Source organism: Gracilinanus agilis, chromosome 2 (genome assembly GCF_016433145.1).
Source record: "Gracilinanus agilis isolate LMUSP501 chromosome 2, AgileGrace, whole genome shotgun sequence".
Lineage (NCBI taxonomy): Eukaryota > Metazoa > Chordata > Mammalia > Didelphimorphia > Didelphidae > Gracilinanus > Gracilinanus agilis.
The window spans coordinates 153197957-153216333 of record NC_058131.1 but is presented as its reverse complement, the minus strand read 5'-3'; the positions used below and the strand labels follow the sequence as shown (position 1 = coordinate 153216333).

At 41.6% G+C, this 18377-nt stretch overlaps 1 protein-coding gene across 1 annotated transcript; it reads right to left on the bottom strand.

The window, feature by feature from the left end:
• Positions 1-1176: 1176 nt before the first annotated feature.
• On the bottom strand, positions 1177-15594 carry FAHD2A (fumarylacetoacetate hydrolase domain containing 2A). The gene is made up of 8 exons (XM_044663459.1): positions 15478-15594; positions 12692-12942; positions 8161-8377; positions 7266-7325; positions 6460-6622; positions 1977-2085; positions 1743-1830; positions 1177-1577 (listed from the first exon to the last, which is right to left on the bottom strand). Exons 2-8 carry the CDS (start codon positions 12934-12936, stop codon positions 1515-1517), a joined length of 945 nt encoding a protein of 314 aa, XP_044519394.1. The 5' UTR covers positions 12937-12942; positions 15478-15594; the 3' UTR covers positions 1177-1514.
• Between the last annotated feature and the right edge of the window lie 2783 nt (positions 15595-18377).

The following is an 18377-nucleotide window of genomic DNA, read 5'->3' as shown; positions in this document are numbered from 1 at the left end:
TTGTAGCTGAAAAAACTGCTGGGAAAATATGAAGATAGTGTGGCAGAAATTAGGTTGAAACCAACTTCTTAAATCTACCACAATAAGCTGAAAATGGATAAATGAGCTGCATTTTTTAAACAACCACAACCATTTTTTTTTTAATTAGAGGAGAACCAGATCAAGTCCCTTTCACAGCTTTGAGGAGGGTATGAGTGCTTAAGTAAACAAGATGATCACAAAAGATAAAAAAAGATAAACATTATTACATGAAGTGAAATGGTTTCCATATGAAAAAATCAATGCAAGTAAGCTACAAAGGATATGTGTCATTTGGAAAAAATCTTTGCCCAAAATATTTCTGATAAAGACATGATATACAAGAATCCTAGGAAACTAATTGCTGTAGCTAAGTAATCCAAGAATTGGAAGAAAACAAAAAAAATTGACTATGATTTAACATCTGTGTGCACAATTACACCAAATCACTTTTCATTCCCCATTCTACACTGTGCTTACTTGCACACTGTAGGAAAGAGCTGATCTTTAAGGTTCTGAATCCCTGGTACCTAGCACATAGTTAGTGTTTAATGCATACTTGAATGAAAAAATGGGTATGCCCAGATCAGCCCTAATGCAAAATGGAGCTCCTTCAATACCTAGTGAAGATGGGCTTCCCTCACTATGAGGCCAGAACCAATTCTTACATGAGAAATGAGTCAACGATCTGTAACACTGACAAGTCCTAGCATGGAACTTGGTGGTTTGGGCAAGGGAAAGGGTATCATTGCCCTATCCCTGCAAGAGTCAGTTCCCATTTGTGCAGCAAAGTAAAATATCTCAGAATAAGGATAATGCTGATAGTTATTTAGTTATTCTCAACTCCTTTAGGTTTGAGTTTGCGTAGCTATACTTGTTTGCCTGTAACAAAGGTGTGACTACCTGGCTTTTTCTAAAATCTCTCAAGGACTGAATAAACATTATGTACTCCCTCTTCCCATTCCACCATGATCTTTTTAATGTGGTTTGCTTCTAAATTCTCCACCTCTTCCCTTTTCCTCTTTTCTCTGATGAAGTTACCAATGGTAGCCTGGGAGTGTGCCAGTCCTCTCTGAGGTGCCAATCTGCTTCCTCTGGAGAGAATTATTCCTAACCTATCCCTGAAAGGAAGATAAAATAGGAGCAGAAGCCAAGGAGTTGTCTTAATTAAAGGAAATTTATTGATCAGAAGGACAGTTCTCTCCTTGACACTGATTGCAAAAAACACAAATACAAAGAGAAAAAGCCCAGGCGAGAGCTAGATTCAGCCCTGTGGACAGTCTTCACTTTCTGTCCCTGCCTGGAATCCTTGCTTGGTTGAGAAGATGCTGGGAGCCAACCAGACCCCGGTGCTGTTCCTCACTGTGGAAGGCACTTAGCAGACCAGCTTCCTCTTCTTTATAATCTGTGCTCCTCCGGGCCTTTTTGCCAAGGAAGAAGGGGAAAGAGAGGCTACGGGACTGAGCAGCAACGGCGGGCTAAGGAACCACTTGGGGTTACACCACCTTGTTGACGATGGTGCCCAATCCTTCGATCTCACACTGGACTTCATCTCCTTTCTGCAACAGAGAACAGTCCCTCCATGGCCGGCTGCCTTTCTCCTCTAGAATGTCCCCCGCCCGCTCCTTTCCAAGGCTCGTGAGCCCCACCAATACAGATGTGAGGGATCCCCTCTGAGGAGGTGTGAGCCGGAAACCAGGCAGCTCCTCTGTTCCCTAACATACCTTGAGAAACACGGGGGGATTCTTAAACACACCCACGCCCGGCGGGGTCCCAGTCAGGAAGACGTCGCCGGGATATAGAGTGACGAATCTGCAGGAGAGCATGAGGCAGGGGCTAGACTCCTCTGGCCCCTGGGATCAGGTGGCACAGTCTGGGAATGGCAGGGAACGGAGCAGCCAGAGTCTTGCCATCTCCCCCTCCTACAGCCGGGGGAGATCAAACATGGCGCCACTTACTGTGAGACCCACGCGATCAGGTCCTCCGTCTTAAACACCATCTGGCTGGTGCTGCTGTTCTGTACCACCTCCCCATTCACTCGGCAACAGATCTTCAGGTTGTGCGGGTCTGAAATGACAACGACATCGTGGAAGCCTGGGGCCCTTTCTTCCTGGCTACGCAGAGTTATCCCCATTTCACAGATGAGGAAATGGAGGCACATGAAATTTAAGTCACTTATCCAGGGTAACGTAGTCCTTGACATCTGCTAAACAGTCTCTGTGTGCGGAAAGATACATTATGTTCTAATGAAGAGTTTAAAAAAAAGAGAAGCTTTACACCTTGCCTTCAGGATTAGAAACACAGACAGACCACATATACATAGGATAATGCCTTGGGAATGCTTACAGGTCTTTGATTTCTGAGAGGATCATAGACCACCTATTTAGTGGGTATATGCCAGCTTAATTAATACACTGATATTCTTACCCCCAAAATGAGGTAATTTGCCTAATGAAAGGCAAATTAAAAATAACATCCCATGTATTTGATGACTATTTCATAAGTGAATTTTCCAGATAGCTGACATTTACTCCTCTAAATGTTTTCCCTTAACCTTTGCAATGGACATCTTTGTAAAACTTTTTCTCTCAGTTCAATAACATGGTATAATGAACATATTTTCAACTTGTTGACTCAGTTATTGTGCTACAAAACAGTGAAGTCCTTAGTAGTGCTAATAGGCAGAAAACTCTTTACTCCTAAAGTAAATAGGCCCTTATAGGACGTGGGGTTTGGGTTTTAAAAGATTACTCTAAGACAAAAATGAACACTATGGAAACAGGTTTTGGGTGATGACACGTGTAGTGGAATGGCTTGTCAGCTCTGGGAGCAGGAGGGCAGAAGGGAGGGAGACAACAGGAATCAGCAACCTTGGAAAACTTACTGTAAATTGGTCACTGGAATAAAATAAAGAAAAATTTTTTAAAAGTCAAAAGGTCCAGACAGCTGTATTTTTAGAACTCTTTTTCTACTTTCAGGAGGTCCCGGGTTACCAGCGCTTCTCATCCATCAAATACAAATACAGCTAGTTTTGTGGTGAAAGTGTTACTTGGGAAATTGTGCCTAGATTTAGTGTACCTTTAACCATAGATTCGGATAAGGGATCTCATTTCACTCAGGATATCCTTAGAAGAGTCTATGAGAATCTAGGAATAACACCTAAATATCATGTTCTGTACCATCCGCAAAGTTCAGGTCAGGTGGAGCGTATGAATAGGGAACTCAAAACTATGGTTGGGAAACTCTGTGCTGAAACTCATCTTAAATGGCCAGAGATTCTTCCCATAGCTTTGTTTTACCTACGTACGAGACCAAGAGCAGATCTACATATATCATCGTATGAGATGCTCTTTGGACATGCTCCACTGCAGGCAAAAACTTGTAAGGCTGTTTATGCATCACTCTTAGGAGGTGATTGCCAAATTGCTTCATATTTAAGTGCTTTGCAGCAGAGGCTAAGAGAATTACAAGATATGGGAGTATTAATTCAATCTGGTCCATTGGATTATTCTCTTCATAATTTTCAACCAAGTGATATGGTCTATGTGAAAAATTTTGCCAAAACATCGGCAACAGAACAAAATTGGGTAGGTCCTTATACAATTGTATTAGTTTCACCATCTTCTGTAAAAGTTTTAGGTAGAGATTCGTGGTATCATTGTTCTCACATTAAATTAGCACATGGAATAGATAATGAAACTGTAGAAATTGTTAATAATGATGAAGAAGAAAAAGAAGAAGAAGAGATTGTGTAATTTGAGATCTTCAGTCAATTAGAGTCTGCAGTCAGAAAGTTCAGTAAGGAGAGGACCATTCCAGTGGAAGAGGACGTTTGGATGGAAGAGGACATGGATGAAGAGGATTCAGGATTCACGGACTTTGTATTAAGACTGATGAACTTATGAATTAAACTGATAAAACTTCATTTTCAAGGATTTTCTTAAAGAAGATGATTAATCATGGACAATTTGGATTAAATGTTTTGGAAGTGTTTTGGGTAATGTATATAGAATGACTACATACTCATATGCATCCAACATTGCACATAAAACTATCAAGACCTTCGATGGAGAAAAGAAGAAGAGGAAAACCGGAGAGAAGAGGAGATTTCCTAGAGGAATGGACATCATGAGGAGAAAGGAGATCTACAGAAGATCTGGAGTTTTGGTAGGTATCATACATTCATCAGTAACATGTTGCAACACAATAGAGCAAAGAAATAACATAACAAATCAAATACATGCAACACAAACATGTTAGGATACATTGTGTTCCCTATGGAATGAGACAATGTATAATACTAACAAAATTAGAATTAGCTATAGGATAAGTAAGTACTAACAAAAGATAGTTAGTTACTAACAAAGATTAGCTAGTTATTTAGATAGATGTAGCTAGACTAATATACTAATGTCTTAGGGATAGTTTAGAATAGTTCTGTGAAATAGATATGGTATTAGATTAGGTTAGAGGATAAGATAAGGTACTAATGTACATTACAGTGCAGATACAACAGATATAACAAAATTGCATTACATGAAGAACATATAACATACTACAGATCACATATCACAAATAATGTAAATAGTTGTATAAATAGTATGTGCATATTGTAAATTAGGGTGTACACATGTATATTTGATACGTATACATTATATGTACACACATGTATATATGTATATCATACATGTATATATTATGTATATATTGTATGTGTGTATCATATGTATGTATCATATTGATATGATTGAGTTGCAAACATTCAAATGTAATTTGCATAAGGGAGTTTACTGTTTTGTTTTAATTTTGATGTAAAGACTTATGCAACGTTGTGTTAAAATGTTTTTCCAAAATGGTTTGCATTTATTAGTTGATAGGATATTTCTGTATTAGGATAGGAGTTATGTTTGATGTTTGTTTTGACTTTTGTGTTGATATTTCATATTTGCTGTTGATTTTGTTGGAAATTTTTGCATTGTTACTTGTTTTATGCTTTGAACTATGTAACTGTTCAATATCTATTTATCTTTTTTACCTTTCCTTGTTGAAATCCCTAGTGTAGGGTAGAGTAGGATAGTGTTAGATAGAATAGAGTTAGTGTAGGTTGTCTGTTATTTGGGGGTTAGAATTTTAGTTTAGTTTGTAGTGCACAAATACCAAAATTTTGGTAATTTTGGCTTTGTGCAAGGGGGGGGGAACTGTTATGGGTAAGACGAGATTAGCTAGTTATTAGGAAGTATCTAGCAGGAAGGAGCTGGAGCTGGAAATTCCAGGTTGGAATGAAGGAGGAGGAAGTCTGTCTGTGCTCTGAGTGTGGACTCCATTAGTGGTGGGCAAAACTGTTGCTAGCCTGGGAGACCTCAGAGCAAAGGACACCTTGCTTCCTGATTTCCCCTGGGATCCTGTGTGGTGTGGCATCTAGCAAAAGGACAAGATCTACAGAGCCAAGAGAAGAAGTATAGTTTGAGTTCTGGAGGACAGTGCTTCAAGCAAAACCCTTACTACTTGGTTCCTGAGACAACTTTAGCTCCTGGCATCCAGAGATCATCAGTGGAATGCAGTGAGAATCCCAAAGCCACAAAAGTCCTAGCTGTACTCAAGCCTGGCAGGTTCCAGGTTTGAGGCAGAAACCCAGACTCTATTTATAGCTCCTTGGTCCCTGTTAGTTTAGATCACTTAGATTAGTATAGTAGAATAAGTCCTTCCCTGTCCCTGTGGGTTTTGTTATTAGGTATTAAGGGTTTAGAGTAGTCATTCCTATTCCTCCTTTAGTTGTTTCTAATTAAAACCCAGTTTCATCCTGTTACCTTGTCAGTTGAATTTAAGGCGTCTGGCCAGAGTGACAGTTGACTGTTATTTTTCAGTTGGGAGTGGCTTAGCTGTACAAGACTTCAATGTTCAGTTTTAGTCTCTCTTACATCCCAGAGTGTGTTCCCACAAACCCCTTAGTTAATTTTTAATATCCCTGGTTACCCCATTACTTATATTTTCCTACACTCCTGACCCACAAAAACCAGCGTGCAGGGCTTGGACCTTTCTTAGGAAGTGTGCGGGCGTCCCGGCAGCCCCTCTCCTGGCTGGTCAGAGGCTGTGTCCAGGGGGCCTCCGCATTCCCAGCCAGGTTCTAGAAAGCCAAACGTGTCTCTCCCTCCAAGAGGCGGGGCACGACTATAAACTAGTACAGAACATCTGTGCTCACGCTGGATTAATATCCAAGGCCCCTCAATTCAGAGGTGACCCCTGGGGCCAAGAACGTGTGGTATTGGCTGAGAGGAGCCCTCCCCATCCCATCCGGTCAGCGAGGAGGGCCCCCAAGGACCTCGGATCCCGACCCCCAGTCTCTGAGTTCTGCCTTACCTTCCAGGAATCATATTCCTTCAGACTAGAGCAACTGAGAAAGGAGGAGAAAGGGAGGCCCATGCCCGAGATCCGGGGTCCTACCTGCCACACAGTCTTTGGTCACCAAGGCAGGACCCAGAGGGCAGAAGGTGTCAAAGGTTTTCCCGAGCAGCCACTGCCTCCCATTGCGCTTCATCTGCCAGTCCCGGGCACTCACGTCGTGGGCCACAGTGAAGCCGGCCACGTGAGCCATGGCATCTGTGGCCTGTGGGGGTGGGAAGGGAGACTGTTCACAGGCTGAGCCGGGATAAGGATGGGGACGGACACGGCCATGCTGCTTCCTCCTGGGCAGCTGGGGATTGGCTAAGTGGCGGTGCTGCCTCCCCTCGGCCCGAGAGCTCCAGCCCCCACGGGAACAAACGAGCAGGGGGTCTGCGGGGACGCCTGCTTCTGACATCTGGCTGCCCTGGAGCTCCCTTAGACTGAGCTCAGCAAGCCCCTGACGAAAGGGAACGAGGCCAAGGCAGAGAGAACATTTAGCTGTTCCTGCAGGCAATATTGTAATGCCCAGAACAGCCGCTTTCGTCTTTGGGGAAGAGAACGAGTAGAAGGAATAATATATAACTTATATAGAATGTATTATAAAAATGTGATTTTTATAATACATTCTATATATTTATGCAGAATTATAAATTATATATACACACTTATTACATAATCATATAATTATATTTATTTTATGTATGTTTATATATAATTATAAGTGACATACTATATAGTGTACATTATAAAACCTTATCATTATGTATATAATTAGTACTAATAATACGAAGTAGCTGGACCCACTGTTCTATTCCTATCTCAGGGTTCGGGGGGTCCGGCTTTCCATAGGTCCCCATCCCTGTTACCTTGATATCTTTGCCTTTCTTTCCAATGACAAAGGCCAGTTCCACTTCCCAGTCCACCTCCTGTAAGGCAGGAAAGCAGCATTTGGAGTAGTGACTTTTGAGGGCTCCATTTCTATTCTGTGAAGGCCCTGGCAAGCTGGCGGTATTCAAAAGCAGATAATCATGACAAACTTCTCCTCCTCTTTGGAATGGTGTTGTGAGGTTGAAAGCCTATTTCTATTCCCTGACGCCCTCAGGAGACTTGGGATGGGAGGCTTCTGATGGCAAGCTGGCCACATCCGCCAGAAAGGCCTCAGGACTCCGAGGCAGAAGGCAAGTCCCAAGGAGGGACCCTAAAACATGTTTGAAGCCATAGCAGCATCAGTAGGACAAACCAATAGCCTCCCACTGTGACTACGATGAAGGACAACACATTCAGATGAATAGGTTCTAATAGGCTTACTAAAAAGTCATGTCTCAGGTCCCCCTTTAAATGTCATAAAGAATCTAGTAGAATATAATAATAGATCTCATTCAGAAATGAACAATCCTTTTTTTTGAACCCTTACCTTCTGTCTTGGAATCAATCAGTTCTAAGGCAGAAGAGTAGTAAGGGCTAGGCCATTGGGTGATTTGCTCAGAGTCACACAGCTAGGGCACATCTGGGGCAAGATTTGAAAGAAATGAACAATCTTAAGCTTCAGGTTATGTTTGTGGCTGTTCTCAGTCCAGAAAGCCCTTGAAATCTAGGCTGTGTGCAAGTTGGCGAAGTTAAGGAGAAAAGCAAAGGGAAGGATGGAATTAAATTCTTGGGCAGGAGATGGAACAAAGAGCAAGAATTTCTCTTAGAAGCGGAATTACATGATGTGAATGGGGAAAAAGCAAGAAGTTGGGGCAAAAGGAGTGTAACATTTACTTTGCTTTTAGAAGGCAGGACAATCTCATCGTAGGGTCCCACAATAGAGCTGCCAAACTTGCTGAAAATGATGGGCTCTTTGGGCACTGGCACATTCTGTTCCCTGCAGTGATCCACATAGTTCATGCCCACACACACCACTTTGTCTGGGCAGGTGATGGGGGACAGAAAAGTAACATCTGACCGTTTCAGAACTGGCTGTTTAGACTCCAAAGCTCTGTATAGAAAACAAAGGAGGAAGGTTGAAGGAAGACAGTGAGGGAGTCAGGACTCTGGAGTTCTGTTTTCAGATGCAGTTTCCCTTTGAACAATTAAATCATTTTATTGAAAAGTACATTTTATACTACATCAATGACCCTGAGACAGGAAATTCTATTGTGCCCCCTTCTATGTGGATTTCACTTGGAGCCTTATGGTCCAAAGGACCTTTCCATACTGAGTTTCAAGAAAAAGTTCTGTGGGAAAAGGCTGATTTGGTTTTGTCTAGGAGGGAGTTGAAGGAGTCTCTACCATAATAAAATCATGGTAAAATGAATATTTTCAAGGGAAACAGATAACCAAATGCCTAAATACTGCCCCTACATTCTGCCTTTGCTTGCAAAGTCCTCAGATACAGTTTTATGCCTCCTGTAAAGAACAAGGACTAAGCCACGGTGGTTTAGAAAGGAAATTTTAGAGGGAAGAGAGTGGAACTGAACACACATGACAGAGGGACTAGGATAGGCAGGAGGGTTCCAAATGCAGGATGTTATTTCTTCACTGTCTTGTCACCCTCCTCCCCATACCTCACCCCAAGTTTCTGTCCACAGCCTTTTCTATCTATATTTCTGCTCTGATGACATGAATTACTTGTATGGCTTCAATCCCATCTTTCCCCTAAATTCTCTATTTTTGTTGATCGTATTACTACCTCCCAGTCACCAAAGGTCAATCATCTTTTTTTTTTTTTTTTTTTTTTAAATTTTAAACCCTTAACTTCTGTGTATTGACTTATAGGTGGAAGAGTGGTAAGGGTAGGCAATGGGGGTCAAGTGACTTGCCCAGGGTCACACAGCTGGGAAGTGTCTGAGGCCAGATTTGAACCCAGGACCTCCTGTCTCTAGGCCTGGCTCTCAATCCACTGAGCTACCCAGCTGCCCCCAGGTCAATCATCTTTGACTCTTCTCTTCTGTACCCCACGTACCTAGTCAATTTCAACCATACTAAGTCAGGATCTCATTTTTCCTCTCGAGTATTTTCAACATTCTATTTAGCCTCCCTGACATCAGACTGTCCTTCCTTGAATCTATCCTTCACATTGCTTCCAAAGTGATTTTTTTAACTGACTACTATGAGCTTATCATACTTCTAGTTTAAAAAACAAAACAAAAAAAATCCCCCAACATTGTGGTTTCCCAATGCCAACTGAAAATATAAAATCTTTAGCCTGATATACAAGGCCCTTCCCCATCTGGCTTAAAGTAATATTTCCAGCTTTGTCTCATGCTCAACTGCTTTCTGTCCTTCATTCTCTTCTGCTCTCTTCTGTCTCTTTTCCTTTGCTTTGGCTATTTCTTATCCTTGTAATAGACTCAAACCCATAGCCTGCAACTTCATCTTGAGAAGTCCACCGTTTTCTTCAAGTCCAAACTCAGGGGCTACCTCCTCAGAAAGCTTTCTCCCTCTTCCCCTTATGCCAAGGCTGAAAGTATCTCTCTAACCTCAAATTTCTTATAGCATAGGTAAGCCCTTATACTTCCCACATTCTGTGATGTGGAGCTAATACAATGCTCTGTATATAATGAGCCCTTTAATAAATGTTTCTCAACAGCAACCAATCAGTAACAAGTAAATTCCTTTTTCTTAATTCTCGTCATGGAGGAGTTAGAATACTCTTCATTCCTCATTGTCCCTTCTACCCTCTCCATCAGCCACCATCACTAAGTAACTTTTCTTCCTCTGAATTTATTCTTCCTTGAACTTATTGCCCAATCAAAATTCTAGTGGCAGCTTTGCATCAACCCCCAGGACATTTTCTTTCTTTCCTTGATGACTTCAGATCCTGTCCTCACACGAAAGCACTTCAACATACATATCAATACTCCTTTGAATACCCCACCCTCTTAGTTCCTCAAGTTATTCATTTCTCATGACCTGCTTTTACCCCTCTACCTTGATCTAACCATGACCAACAATGCACCACTACCACATTCACTCTGAAATTCCTTTATCTGATCACCAGCTGTTGTTATTCCACCTCTCCCTCTGCCTTGTGACCCAACACCTGTTCATCCTTATTACAACCTCTAATCCCTCCTTCATCCCTCAGTTCCCTCTCTGGCCATTACTCTAGCACTAGCTATACTCGCCTCGCTGACCCCTTGGGAAACCAGTGCCGAATGTTGTCCTCTTTTCCTAAGTCCCCTTCCCCTTGAACCTAGAGAAGATCTTACCCTACAAAACCTCAGTCTAGGATTTCTCCCACCATCCATTGCCTTTGCTCCTACTCACATGTGGCTAAACAAAGTTAGGGGAAATGACAAAACCATGCTGACTGCATCCACTACAAGTTCGTTAGATAATCTCAACTGGGCCCTTACTGCTGCTAGGCAATCTTTTGACAACGTCCTAATTAGCTCATTATCCCATTTACTCTAGGGGCCCTTCTCAGTTTTTTTAACTCTCCTCAAACCTCTCAGGAGTCCTCTTCCTCCCTCCCACCTGCCTATCTCACTGAAAAAAGGAGGCCATTCACCAGGAGCTTCTACCCTCCTCCCTTTCTCTTATTAAAGAGTTGTCCTATGCCACTTTCTCCTTTTATTCCTTTCATAAGAAGAAGTAGCCTTTCTCCTTAATAGGACAAATCCCTCTATAAGCACAAGTGATTATTTTCTCTCCTTTCTAGTCTTAACAAACTGCCCCCTCTACCATTCCCACTCTCTAAGCTTCAATCTCTCACTGTCCATTGGCTGCTTCCCCACTACCTAAACATGTCCCTCAAAAAGCCTCTCACTTCATCCATCCATCCATGCTAGCTACCGTCCTGTGTCTCTTCTTTTTGTGGCTAAATTTTTCGAGAAGGCCATCTCCAGTCGATGTATCTACTTTCTTTCCTCGGATTCCCTTTTCTCTGAGCTCATTATTCAATTGATATCAGTATCTCCTTGATATTCTTTTCTGTCTAGGTTTTTGTGACATTGAGGTCTCCTGATTCTCCTGGTACCATCTAACTGCTCCTTCTCAGACTCCTTTCCTGGTTCTTCATCCAGCTGATGCTCATTCATCATGAGTATACTCCAAGTCTCTCTCATAGGTCCTTTTCTCCTCTATCCTTATGCAGTTTCACTTGGTGATCTCAAAAGCTTCCATGGAGTCAATCACCATCTCTATAAGACAGTTCTCAGATTTGTCCAGCCCTGACCTCTCTGGGAACTTTCAGTCTCACAACTTTAAATGGCTACCTCAAACTGGATAACCTATTTATATCTTAAACTAAACACATCCCAAACTGATCTTTCCCCTAAACCTTCTCTTCGTCCTAACTTCCCTAGAGTACCAAGCATCCTTCTAGTTACCCAACCTTATAACTTGGGTGTCACCCTCAACTTCTCATCCTGTATCCCTCCACCTCACCCCACAGCTCACTGGCTGCTACTCTCAGTTGCTTCTACCTATCTCTCCTATATGCCTCTTTCTCTCCTCTGATACTGCCAATATCCTGGTCTGGGACCTCATACCCTTAGATCTGGACTAATGTGTCAGCCTGATGGTTGGTCTCCCTGTCTCAAGTCTCTCCCCACCCTGGTTCATTTCCCACTCATCTGTAAAATCAATCTTCCCCAAAGTCTCACCATGTCACCTTTCCCCCTAATCCCCCAAGTCGATAAATCCCAGAAGCTCATTATTACCTCTAAGATCAAATATAAAATTCGGTTTGGCATTTAAAGTCCTTCATAACCTGGTTCCTTTCGACCTTTCCAGTTTTTTTACCCCTTAGTTCCTACCACACCCTCTGTGATCCAGTTACCCTTGCCTTTTGGCAGCTCCTCAACACACAACACTATCTCCCAACTCCTGTTTCTTCTCTACACATCCCCTATGCAAGGAACTCTCTCGCTCCTTATCTCTACCTTTTAGCTTCCCTGGCTTCCTTCAAGTTGAAGCTAAAATCTCTTCTTCTATAAGAAGTCTCTCCCATTCCTCCTTATTCTCTGCCTTCCCCCTGAGATTATCTCCAATTTACCTTAAATATATCTAATTTCTATCTAGCTGGTTACATCGTTTGCATGTTGCTTCCCCTGTTAGACCACAGGGCCTTGAGATCTGGGAGGTTTTTTTTCCCTTTCTTTGAATCTTGCTTAGCAAAATGCTTGGCACACAGTAGGTATTTAATATATGCTTACTGATTGAATGAATTTTTGTTCAAGAAAACAAGATATGAGAAAAGGGGTTTGGCTTGGATCTCTACTGGTTTCATACTGATTTTCCATGACAACCTTTGCTTTTTGTTTAGTCTTATACTGATGGTCATAGTAGAAATTTTTATTTTTACCTTTTTGCCAAAGAAAGGGCAGTTTCTCCTTGCTCCAGGAACTCCCTCATGGTCTTGGGTAAGCTGGGGTCAAAGGCATTGAGATTAATCACTCCACCACCAATCTTCTCCTCCAGGCCCAGATGAGGCCCTGTCAGGTTAGCGGTTTGGAATTGAACCAGTCTCATGCCTCTAGAGATCAGACAGACCACCTTATGATTCTGCAGTAGATTTGGGAATAGAGTTCTTGAAACAGGAGCCAACATCAGAACCTAGATGAAAAATAAAAGTCCAAAAAGAACAGAGAATAACAACAGGCCACTTAATACTATAGAACTCAAGCATTTATTAATTTCTAAAAAATAGAAGATAGTCCATATCCACAAAGGGTGGTAGGTAAAATAAAATATGTAAACATGAAAAAAAAAACAGAGAATAATACATGACAATATATGACTAAGTGATAGATTGCATGGCAAAAAATGGGAACTGAGAGCTGAAAAAGATGGCAGCAGGCTTCAGGGAGGAAAATCCCACACTTTCTTTAGGAATGGTAATTAATGAATCTATATGGGGTGATATGGCAAAGGCATGAAGGCAGAAATGAGTAAAGTGTATGAGACAAGGAGAGTTAGGCTAACTAGAACAGTTGTCATCTTTTCACTACCTAGAAAACATTAGGGTTATCTGAAAACTTGGAATGTTCATCATGTAGTCCCTCTCCCAAATCATTTATGAAAATGTTCAAGACCAATTCTAGCACTTAGCCTCGGACAATCTCAAAACTTTTACTTCTCCATCCAAAAAGAATGATTCTTTTGTCAGGTCCCCATTCATGAAAAACATTCTCTCTTTTCCTCTCTAAATTCCATTTATTCGACTTTTAAAAATAGCCTTCAGGACAGAATCTAGTCAAGGCTTCTGGGAAAGCTAAGTAAATTTCATTCCTTGATTTTCTGTGGCTCACATATTTATCTACTCCTTTAAAGAACACTAGGAGATTAGTCAAGCATGATTTTCCATTACAGATTTGTCTAAGCTCAGTTAAAGACTAATGAGGCCAAGGACAGTAGTTTGATCCCGGTGTAGGCAAGATCATTTTTCACAAAAGACTGCACTTCTTAGTTGTCCCATTGGTCAAAAAATATACCATTAAAGAGTAGATGTTTCCACAATGGAAAAACAACTCAAAAACAAAACTTTCTAAATAATGACCTGCACTTACGCAAGATATTTAATAATGCTGCACTGCACAAATGATTTGACCTCATAAAGTTCCCAAGAGAATGCAAAGATAAACATGACTGGGAAGTTGTCTGCACAACAGCTTCAGCCCAGCCTGCTTTAAATGCAAGGTCAGCAAGACACTCTAACCATCTCCCTTTATGCCAAAAACTCCATGAAGAAGTTCTAGGATAAAACAGAATCAGCTGCAACCCAAGGTCATAATAAAAGTCCAAGCTTAAAAGCAAATAGCAATCTTTCTTGGATCCCTTCTGGAGGCCTAAATTTCTTCTTGTCTCCTTCCTTTCACTTTCATCTTCCCCAGCCCTTCCCATCTCTTCAGCCATCTCCTCCTGGACACTCACCCTGACCATCTCTCTAAGGTCCCTTCCCATTTTAAGTCCTAGAAAATAGATATTTTTAGTTCTTCAAGGTTTTCTAAGTGCTTTAGATACTCTGTCTCATTGAGTTTCACAACCACCTTGGGATTTCTACAGTTTGTTTGTTTTAACTGGACCTATAATTTCATCAGTCATGGAGAATTCCTTTACCAATGAAGATCTGCACTTTTAACTTACAATTTTGATGCTCAGTTATTTTCAATTGTGTCCAATTTTTCATAACCCCATTTGGGGTTTTCTTGGTAAAGATATTGGAGTGATTTGCCACTTCCTTTTCCAGATCATTTTACAGATGAGGAAACTGAAGCCAACAGGATTAAGTGAGATGCCCAATATCACAACAGCTACTAAGTGTCTGAGGCCAGATTTGAAATCAGGAAGATGAGTCTTCCTGACTTTTGGCTGGACACTCTATCCACTGGGTCACCTAGCTGCCCCTGGTAATTTATAGTCTTAAAGAATTACCTACAGGGCATTGAGAAGCTATATGAATTACCCAACCAGTGTGAGTCCAGGAGAACCCAAATCTTCCTGGCTCCTGAAGTCCACTCTCCATCTACGATAGCATATTTCCCCTCTTATTTTTTACAAAGGAGGCCCAGAGAAATTAAATGATTTGTCCATGATCACACAGCTGGGATCAGGGATAAGATCTAAACCTTGATCTTCCAAGTCCAGCATTCCTCAGAGGATCCTTTTATGACCCACTTCCTTACATTTGCCCCCACCTTCCCAACTACTGCTGAGGGAGAGTAGAGAATGCAGTACTGGTCTCCCCGGTTCTCCGGAGTGGGTTCCATCATACCCAGCAGTCCAGCATTCCCTCCCAGGAAAAAGGAAAGCAAAGAGGAAACTGCGGCACAGGTAGTGTAGTCAAAAACCACAATGCTGACAATTCTATCCCTGCGGTGAGGGCAGGGGCAGAGATGGGGGAGGGGCAGGAGACCAGGTCATGGGGTTTGCATGGGGTTTGCATGGGGTCGAGAGTGCCCAAGACTGGGGAGAAGCAGTGGGGCAAGGGGCAGAGGGCAGGAGCAGGAGTAGGGTGAGGGGCGTAGGGTTAGGACGAGGGGCAGGGGACAGGGGGTAGAGAGCTGGTGAAGGGGTAGGGGCACAGTGCAGGCCGTCCTCTTGTCTTTCCTCCTACAGCCAGAGTGTGAGCTACGGAATAGAATTCCTTACCTGGCTTTCGGCGGCAGCTTCTGCCTTTTTCGCGCGCTGCAATGACGTATTTAGGCCTGGCCCGGGAGGGGAAGGTCCAAGGGCACTTAGGGGAAAGGTTAGAAGGTTCTAGGAATGGGACCTTTTCCGGGAGTGATCGCTATTAAAAAACCCCAAACTACAACTCCCGAGAAGCTTCGCGTTCCCCCCCCCCAAGCTCCGGTCAAGGCTAGCCAATTGGAGGCTGGAGAGGAGGGGCGGAGGCCTTCCGTGACATCATCGTTGAGAAAAGCACCTAGTTAGTATCACAACTGAGGATACAGAAGTGAACTATAGTTTTGGAGTTGTCACCTGTGCCGGGTCGCCTGCTCTCTGACCGGGAAGGGCTGGAGCTCACCCTTTTTATGAATTTAATTTAATTTAACTTTCTTTAGATCTAAAGGTTAAATTTTAGATTAAAAATTAGATTAAAATGTTAGTGATTCACTTGAAAAGTTCAAAAAAAAAAGAACTGCTACAAATATTTTTGTAGGATTAAGTCCTTTTCTCCAAGGATCTTTGATTTCTTTCATGGTATTGCTGAGTATGCACAGTTTGATTGCCCTTTAGGAATGGTTCAAAACTGCTCTCCAGAATGGTTGTATTAGTTCACAGCTCCAACAAAAGTGTATCAGTGTTCCAGTTTTCTGTATCCCCTCCAATATTTATCCTTTTCCCTTTTTTGTCATATTAGCCAGTCTGACAGATAATAGGTACCATCTCCTAGTTGCTTTAATTTTCATTTCTCTACTCAGTGATTTGGAGCATTTTATCATATTGTAAGATTAAAATTAATATCCAAAACTCCAAGTATTATATTTTATAAGATTTATTAATAATCATTTGAAGTAAAAGAAATGCGAGAACAAAAGTAAAAACCTGAGTAAAGAAAGCTTTCCTGACTGCATTCGTGGGGAAAAAAGGGGGGCGTCACACAAAACTTTATCTCCAAAATGTAAGGACTTAAAGTGAGAAGGAACATGGGAAGCTGGGATTTAGAGTTCTGGGGAGCAAATCCTAATTACACAGTATGAATAAAGATAGTTTTAATTTCCTCATCGAAGAATTGCCTGTCCATATCCTTGGATCATTTGTTAATTAGGGAATGCTTTGTATTCTCATAAATTTGACTTGATTCTTTATAGTGATACCTTGGTTTTCATTGATAATCCCTCTGAAAACAATCCCCTAACTAAAACCGACATAAAGGGAGGCAATTATTTCCATATGAATAAATGTAAATCCAATTAATTTGTTTTAGATACTCCAAAATACATACCAAAAACACATTTTATAGAGAATATAGTGTTTAATACTAAAAACAAGAAATTAAGATGAATATAAAAAACTAATGTAAAGAATTAATTAACATTTAACATGGCATTTACCTTTCTGAAAACTCTTCTTGGCAGATGGAAGTCAGGGAAGAGGGGAGAGAGAGGTTATTGTTTGGAAGAGGGGTTCCCCTTCCATAAGGATCTTGCATATCAAGGCACTATTTGGAAAGAAGCTAACATGTAGAGGAGTTGTTACTTTGATTATGTCCCTCTTCTCAGCTGAGAATTTCTACTTGACTGAGATGAAATATCTCACTCCCAATGAGAGAGCTCATTTATTTTGTATATTGTCAGGTATATATTCTCCTCTATATGCTTTATCTGATTTTCATTTGCTCTTTGTGTGGATAAATGGATTTGTTTGCTTTTCAATACATATATTGCTCACACTGAGCAGGAGAACACTAGAGTCACCCTTTGTTTTTGCAAAATTAGCATCAAGGCCAAGTGGGCATGAAGATCTGAGACAACCAATGAAAACTGAGACAAATTTTTGTAGAAAAAAAATCAATGAAAACTGAAACCAAGGATAACCAATGTCAACGAAAACTGAGGTATTACCGTATTTGAGAAATAAGGCCTTTGGCAGAAACAGTTACTAAAAAAATGTTTTCCTACTTTGTTTCCCTTCTTTTTTTTTTTCAAACATTTATAAATATTCATTTTTAACATGGTTACATGATTCATGCTCCTCCTTTCCCCTTCGCCCCCCTGCACTTCCCCCACCCATGGCCAATGCACATTTCCACTAGTTTTGTCATGTGTCCTTGATCAAGACCAATTCCCAAATTGTTGGTAGTTGCATTGGTGTGGTAGTTTCGAGTCCACACCCTCAATCATGTCCCCCCTGACCCATGCATTCAAGGAGTTGTTTTTCTTATATGTTTCCTCTCCTGCAGTCCTTCCTCTGAATGTGGGTAGCGTCTTTACCATAAATCCCTCAGAATTGTCCTGGGTCACTGTATTGTTGCTGGTACAGAGGTCCATTACATTCAATTTTACCATAGTATATCAGTCTCTGTGTACAATGTTCTTCTGGCTCTGCTCCTTTCACTCTGCATCTGTCCCTGGAGGTCTCTCCAGTTTGCCTGGAACTCCTCCAGTTTATTATTCCTTTTAGCACAATAGTATTCCATCACCCGCATATACCACAGTTTCTTCAGCCATTCCCCAATTGAAGGACATCCCCTCCTTTTCCAGTTTGTTGCCACCACAAAAAGCGCAGCTATAAATATTTTCGTACAAGTCTGTACACTCTTTGGGGGTACAAACCCAGCAATGGTATGGCTGGATCAAAGGGCAGGCATTCTTTTATAGCCCTTTGAGCATGATTCCTTATTCTGAGATATTTTACTTTGCTGCACAAATGGGAACTGACTCTTGCAGGGATAGGGCAATGATACCCTTTCCCTTGCCCAAACCACCAGGTTCCATGCTAGGACTTGTCAGTGTTACAGATCGTTGACTCATTTCTCATGTAAGAATTGGTTCTGGCCTCATAGTGAGGGAAGCCCATCTTCACTAGGTATTGAAGGAGCTCCATTT